The sequence below is a fragment of the Aspergillus mulundensis genome (genome assembly GCF_003369625.1).
Source record: "Aspergillus mulundensis strain DSM 5745 chromosome Unknown scaffold_16, whole genome shotgun sequence".
NCBI classification, from domain to species: domain Eukaryota; kingdom Fungi; phylum Ascomycota; class Eurotiomycetes; order Eurotiales; family Aspergillaceae; genus Aspergillus; species Aspergillus mulundensis.
Window position 1 is genome coordinate 111,312 of NW_020797904.1, and position 7,439 is coordinate 118,750.

Here is a 7,439-nt window from a genome sequence, read left to right on the forward strand (position 1 = left end):
TCATCATCTGGACCGTTAGGGTTCGGTTGTTTCTCGCTCGCCTTCCTCCGGTGCTTACTGTCTGCAGGCGTCCATTGGCAGCCACCCACTCTATCCATTTCCATCTGCCGATTCTTCACCTACGATTCGGCTTCAGGCTCGTCATTTCCATAACGCCCATCCATCCATAACAACAGCGGCAACTCCATACCGACCAGCGGCGCCCGACCTAAAAGCACTGAGGGCATGTAGCATCTAAGTGTATTGAGGTTTCCGCATTCAAAGTACGGTCAGGCTGGTGTAGAGGTCACAACATTGTGCCCTTGCTTTGGAAAATGGAAGGTGTTTGCTCACTTTAATAAGTGGACGCATATATATTTTGGCGGAGGTCGCCTGCAAGGCTGGCCAGCGTCTACCCTGGGCTAATAATGCAAGTGACATGGGAGTCTAGATAGTAACCACGGAAGTAAGAGTCCGGAAGCCTCCACAAACTCCGTCATTGATGTGCAGTCGATCCACTGCTGACTGGAGGTAATTCGTTCTTAACTCCGACCGGACATTTCGCCGGTCGCTCTTAAACACTTCAACCCCCGCTCTCTTCAGCCTCCCATCAATTCAACCTCTGTAAATCACTTCAACATGGTCCTGATGAACGGAAAAGAAGTCGGCCCCATTGGCTTTGGCCTGATGGGCTTCACGTGGCGGCCCCAGCCCTGCCCCCAGGAGCAGGCCTTCGAGACCATGCGCGCCGCCCTACGAAATGGCTGTACGGCCTCCTCTATGACTCTCGAGCTATGCTAACACTGGCAGGCACCCTCTGGAACGGCGGCGAGTTCTACGGCCCGCCCTCCTACAACAGCCTCGTCCTGCTGGAGCGCTACCTGGAAAAATACCCCGACGACGCCGACAAGTTCGTGCTCAACATCAAGGGCGGCCTCAACCTAACCAACTTCCACCCGGACGGCTCCGAGACGAACACGCGGCGGACCCTGGACGACAGCATCGCCCAGCTGAACGGGCGCAAGAAGATCGACCAGTTCGAGTGCGCGCGTCGCGACCAGACGGTGCCCATGGCGGAAACCTTTGGCGTCATGAACGAGTACATCCAGGCCGGCAAGCTCGGGGGCGTTGCGCTGTCGGAAGTCCGCGCCGAGACGATCCACGAGGCCGTCAAGCACACCAAGATCCACGCGGTGGAAGTCGAGCTGTCACTGTAAGTTGGCAATGATGGCGAATGACGCAGCTAATGGGTAGATTCTCCACCGAGCCGCTCGAGAACGGCGTCGCGGCCGCCTGCCACCAGCACGGCATCCCCCTGGTCGCATACTCGCCCCTCGGCCGCGGCCTGCTCACCGGCCAGATCAAGACGCTGGACGACATCCCGCAGGACTCGATGCTGCGCCACTACCCGCGCTTCCAGCCGGACACGTTCGGAATCAACATCCAGCTCGTGCACAAGGTGGAGGAGCTGGCCGCGAAGAAGGGCTGCACGCCGGCGCAGTTCGCGATCAACTGGGTGCGGTCGCTGTCAAGGAAACCTGGGATGCCGACGATCATTCCGATTCCTGGGGCGACGACGGTGGAGCGGGTGGAGGAGAACAGCAAGGTCGTTGAGTTGACGGATGCGGAGATGGATGAGATTGATGCGATCCTGGCCAGGTTTGAGACGGCGGGCGAGAGGTATCCGGCGGGGATTCCTACTCATACATGAAATACTTAGAGAATAATGATCGGACGACTTTAATCCGATGGAATGTTACAAATGAGAATGCCTGTTTATGATATCACCTATGATATCATCGGTGGTCATGCCTGTCTTCCACCTTATAACATCCCTTAACATCCCTTATAGCCCACCCCCAACTCTCAATCATCAATCAACACACTCACCATGGCAGGCTACCATCTCCCCGTCGACCTCAAGCAATTCAAGAAGCTGCAGCTGGACCCCTCCAGCAAGAAGCTGTCCGCCCAGCAGAGGAAGGACCTGCTGCACAACATCAACGTCTTCCGCGATGCCATCATCGCCTTCACGGCCACCGGCGCTGCCCGGGGTCAGGCTGGCCACACCGGCGGCCCCTTCGACACGGCCCCTGAAGTCTGCATCCTGCTGGGCCTGATCAACGCCCAGCCCGACACCTTCTACGACGCCATCTTCGACGAGGCCGGCCACCGCGTCGCCACCCAGTACCTGCTCGCGGCCATCGACGGCAAGATCGAGCCCGACCACCTGCTCAACTATCGCGACGCCAACTCGAAGCTCCCCGGCCACCCCGAGCTCGGCCTGACTCCCGGCGTCAAGTTCAGCTCCGGCCGCCTGGGCCACATGTGGCCGCTGGTCAACGGCATCGCCATGGCCCACAAGGACAAGACCGTCTTCATGCTCGGCTCCGACGGCTCGCAGCAGGAGGGCAACGACGCGGAAGCCGCCCGCATCGCCGTCGCCAACAACCTCAACGTCAAGCTGTTCCTCGACAACAACGACGTCACCATCGCCGGCCACCCGTCCGAGTACCAGAAAGGCTACGAGCTCGAGCGCACCCTCAGCGGCCACGGCATGAAGGTCGTCCGCGCCCAGGGCGAGGACATCGACTCGCTCTACGCGGCTGTTATCGATGTGGTTACTAGCAAGGGGCCCGCGGCCGTGGTCGTCGACCGCAAGATGGCCCCTGGCATTGAAGGCATCGAAGGCCAGACCAAGGCCCACGATGTCGTGCCTGTCGACATCGCAAGGAAGTACCTCACCAAGCGCGGCTACTCGGAAGAGTCGCTCGCCTTCTACGACCAGATCAAGGCCACGTCTAACCCGCACCAATACCAGGGCTCCACCAAAGAGAAAGGCGGCAACCGCGTCATCTTCGGCGAGGCCGTCAACTCGGTCCTCGACGGCCTAAGCAAGGAGGAAGCCGCCCGCCGCGTGATGGTCATCGACTCGGACCTCGAGGGGTCCACCGGCCTGAAAGCCATCCACCAAGCGCACCCAGAAGTGTACGTCTCATCCGGCGTGATGGAACGCGGCAACTTCTCCGCCGCCGCAGGGTTCGGGTTCGGCAGCGACGGGTCGCGACAGGGCGTCTTCTCAACCTTCTGCGCGTTCATCGAGATGCTCATCTCCGAAATCACGATGGCGCGACTCAACGGGTGCAGCGTGCTCTCGCACTTCTCGCACAGCGGCGTCGACGAAATCGCCGACAACACCTGCCACTTCGGCCTGAACGCCTTCTTCGCGGACAACGGGCTCATGGACGCCGAGAGCACGGGCCTGTACTTCCCGGCTGACGGCGAGCAGATGAAGGCCGTCGTCAAGGAGGTCTTCTTCACGAAGGGTCTCCGCTTCATCTTCTCCACCCGCTCCAAGGTCCCGTACATCCTGAAGGAGAACAGCGAGGAGAAGCTCTTCGGGGGCTCATACAAGTTCGTCCCGGGCAAGGAAGAGTTCATCCGCAAAGGAAAAGCCGGGTACGTCGTGTCGTACGGCGACATGCTCTACCGCTCGCTGGACGCCGTCGAGCGGCTGCGCAAAGACGGGCTGGACGTCGGCCTGGTAAACAAACCAACACTGAACGTGGTCGACGAAGACGCAATCCGGGAATACGGCAGCTCGCCATTCGTGGTCGTCGTCGAGTCGCTCGCGCAGAAGACGAGTCTGGGCTCGCGGCTTGGCTCGCACTTGCTTGATCGCGGCCTGACGCCCAAGTACCGCATGATGGGGGCCGTGAAGGAGGGCTGTGGGGGGCTGTTCGAGCAGATCAATGCGCAGGGGTTGGGGCCGGATGATATTGCGCGGGTTATTCGGGATGTTGCGGGGAAGTAGATGCTTGCACTGCATAGAGTGTGGCTGTAAGATGAGATGTGATGAGATGAGATGAGATGATATATGCTAGAAATGAACTTGGATTGGACGATTATTGCATTCGAGATCTAGTAGTGTAGCCATCTAGCTGGACCTCTGCCAGTGCCAAAGGCGAGGGAGTCTTGATCTAGCCTGTCTTCTCCGATCTTGTCTTCCAAAGCAACATTCTCATTCTCGTCTAGGGTTCTCCCAGCAGCATTCTCAATCTCGTCTTCCCCCAGCAACATTCTCAATCGTCGTTCCCAAGCAACATTCTCAATCTCGTCTTCCCAAGCAACATTCTCAATCTCGTCTTCCCAAAGCAACGTTCACAATCTCGTCTCCCCAACTACATCCCCATCGTCCATGCGAACAAGACCAACACAAGTCATCTAATCCCTAGTTCAGCTCCCGCTGCTCAACAACACCCCGAATAACCGCCCTCACCCCCTCATCATCCAACTCCTGGACCCCAAGCCAGGCATTATCATTCTCCTCAAAATGCCCCCCCGTCCCAACCCCCCACTGCGCCCGATGAATAAACGGCATCATGGTCTCGCGATTAAACACGCCTTGCTTGATCAACGGCCACGCCTTCGCAACTTCCGCTTCAACATCCGTCTCGGTAATTGTCCATCCTTCGCCGCCAATAACCTCCTGCGCTAGCCCCAGAAGGTGCTTGATGGTCAAGTTTGCTTCAGCGATTCTAACAACGCGGTTCCGACTCTCCTCTTCACGCTGCAGAATCGACACAACCGCCTTCCCAATGCTCGTCTGGGTCGTCGTACTATAAACCCTCTCTCCACCACCATGCAGCACCGCCTCGCGACGGCCAACATCAACGGGAAAAGAATGGGCGAGTCCCCAATCCAAAAACGCGCCGTTATACACAATCGTATAGGTGATCTGATTCTCCGCGGCTAAAGTCTTAAGGAGTTCCTGCACGCCGACCTTGCCGCGGTATGTTGGGGCCGCCCGGTTGACAGGGTTATCGAGGTCCGCGCCGAACTCGGAGGGGATGAAGCGCGGGACGCCGGCGGCGACGGACGCGTGGATGAGGTTCGTTTGGGTTTGGCTGGCTGTGTGGGGGAGGAGGGAGAGGATGCAGTCTGCGTGGAGGTGGGAGAGGGTTGTTGTGAGGGATGGGATGGAGGTGTAGTCTACCTCGACGGTCTGAGGAGATGCAGTGCCGTTGGTGGCACTGGGTGGAGCAAGAGCAGGAGCAGGAGCAGTGGCCTGCTTGGGCCGGCTGAAGATCGTGATGTTGAAGGTGCCTGCGGCGACGAGGGCTTTGAGGATCGGGGGGCCGAGGTTTCCGGTTACCTGGGTGTGTTAGTGATAGTACGTATACTAAAGGGGAGAGAAGGGGAGGGAAGGGAGGGGTACGTACGCCGGCGACGACGACATTCTTGATTGCCATTTTGGTTCGAGGTGTTGAGACGGAATGGTTGAGGTTGGTGATGCGGCTGGGTGTGGACGGGGCAATAGTCAAGGATGCGAGATACTGCTGTAGGTTGGGGATAAGCAAAGGCTGGTCGAGGTTGAAGGTCTGTGATGAGTGAAGTGGAGGATGATGGAGAGATTCGGCAGCGAAGAGTGAAAAGACACCTTATATAACACACTGCCAGGCTGCAACCAAATGGAACAGAGGCAGTGAGTCACAACATGACTCCGGTATCTGACGCCATCATCAAGTTGGTTGCAGCGGAATACTCTTTATCAATCTTCACCGAGATATTCCTTACCAATGGAGCTTCATCGTGCCGGATAAGGTTGGGCGAACCAATGGTCCGTCCAGCTCGAGCCAGGGTTGTTTGCCGGACAGCAGGGACAAAGGCTGGGCAGGCACGTTTACGCCATCTGCATTGCTACTCCTAATGGCTTGTGGTGGGGCTGAGGTTGCGTTGATGTGTTACTCTGTACGTGGTGACATCTTCAATAGAGGGCGTGGATGTAGATGACGTAGGCTATACTAAGGTTGTGAATAAGCTTCATTGCCATGAGCGTTATGCATTCTGACATTTCCTTCAGACTGCGGCCTATTGACTGTGGTATTAAGCCTATTAGATTCTGTCTGCCACACCAGCGCGGGAACCCTTAGTTATTCCCTTAGATGAATCTAGCTTAGCACTATTTAGAAATAAAAATAATTAAAAAAATTAAGAAAGTATATCCCTTATTAAAAAAGCTATTCTTTAATAAAATTAAGTTTAATATTATACTAGTAGCTATTTAATATTTTAAGATTATATTATAATTTTAAGTTATTTAAAATTATTTTTTAATGTTACTTTATACTGAAATTTATATATAAAGCTATTTTTTAAAAATAAATAATTTTTAAAATTTATTTTAAAATAAGCCCTTAGACTCCTAGTAATAAAAAACTTAGTTTTGTTTAAATTTTTAATTTCAATTCTAATTTTTCACGCTTTATGCTACCTTATAACTAATATTTTATATTAATTTTTTAACTAGCTATACTCATTATTCTCTTAATAATCTAGGTATTTTTAACACCTATATATTTATATATAAAAAAGCTAGTAAAAATATAGGTTGAAAAATTGATATTTAATTAAGACTTACAATACTAATTTAACTAAATATATAATAAGTAATAGGCCTTAAAAGTTTTAAAATATAATAATTATTAAGTTTAAAAAAGACTTTAGCTAGGTCTAGTATAATTAAAAAATAGTTTAAAAAAAGCTCTTAATGTCAAGGGCAACATTAATTTAGGTCACGCCATTGCAAAGCATTAATATTACTTAAACTAAATACCTAAGGTACTTATTTAGCTTAATAAATCTTATTATAATAAATTATTAAATAAATACTTAATTATGTATATATGACCAGGGACCATAGCTTAAAAATATTAAAATTTAAATATTATTTTATGAATAAATCAAAGGCATGCCTTATATTACATTATTTTATAAGTTAAAAAATAATTATAAAAAATATAAATTAAAGAATATTTAAATTTTACCTATTTTTTAATTAAAAATGGCTTAAAAATTCTTTAAAAGCCTAAAATGTTTGAGTAAGGCTTAAATAAAAAGGCTAAAGGCTATACTATATATATTCTTTTAAGTATTTTTTTAGTTAAATTTATTAAGATTTGTCAGGGCCAACATTTTTCCATTCAACATTACCGGAGCTAATCCACTGTTGGTCCAGAGTTAGTGCCTTAGGTAACCTAAGCTTTAGCCTTAGGCCGCCAAGGCTTGGCATACCTTACTATTATATTAGGTTATATAACTTAACTAGGTTATTAATATTTAAGGTTTTAGCTACTAGTTAAGCAAGGCTAGGGTAGGCCTTAAATATAAATTAAAGTAAAAACTTATATATAAAGTATTTAAACCTATATTTACTTTTTAGTTAAAAATAACTTAAGCATAGCTTAAAGGTTTATAAAAATAACTTTAAAACTAGTTTTTTTTAAAATTTTTAAGTAACTTTTTTAATATTATTTAGCGGGGTTTAAAATACTTTATTTTTATTAATTAAATTTTTTTATTAATATTTTTATTATTAATAAAGATTTTTAAAACTTATTAATTTTATAGTTAAAGTTACTTTTACCTATTACTTTTTAAACTTTTTTAATAATAATATT

The 7,439-nt window shown here is 49.9% G+C and overlaps 3 protein-coding genes across 3 annotated transcripts; 2 read left to right on the forward strand and 1 right to left on the reverse strand.

Annotated features, from left to right (window-relative positions):
• Window positions 1–618: 618 nt before the first annotated feature.
• On the forward strand, window positions 619–1,690 carry DSM5745_10625 (aldo/keto reductase family protein; the record flags this gene model as incomplete). The annotated part of the gene is made up of 3 exons (XM_026752641.1): window positions 619–745; window positions 790–1,192; window positions 1,234–1,690. 3 exons carry the CDS (start codon window positions 619–621, stop codon window positions 1,688–1,690), a joined length of 987 nt encoding a protein of 328 aa, XP_026598659.1.
• Window positions 1,691–1,870: 180 nt separating this feature from the next.
• Window positions 1,871–3,793, forward strand: DSM5745_10626 (uncharacterized protein; the record flags this gene model as incomplete). Its single annotated transcript, XM_026752642.1, has 1 exon — window positions 1,871–3,793. One exon carries the CDS (start codon window positions 1,871–1,873, stop codon window positions 3,791–3,793), a length of 1,923 nt encoding a protein of 640 aa, XP_026598660.1.
• Window positions 3,794–3,900: 107 nt separating this feature from the next.
• DSM5745_10627 (aromatic alcohol reductase) lies at window positions 3,901–5,231 on the reverse strand (the record flags this gene model as incomplete). The annotated part of the gene is made up of 3 exons (XM_026752643.1): window positions 3,901–4,124; window positions 4,240–5,134; window positions 5,202–5,231. The coding sequence occupies 3 exons, from the start codon at window positions 5,229–5,231 to the stop codon at window positions 3,901–3,903; spliced, it is 1,149 nt and encodes a 382-aa protein (XP_026598661.1).
• Between the last annotated feature and the right edge of the window lie 2,208 nt (window positions 5,232–7,439).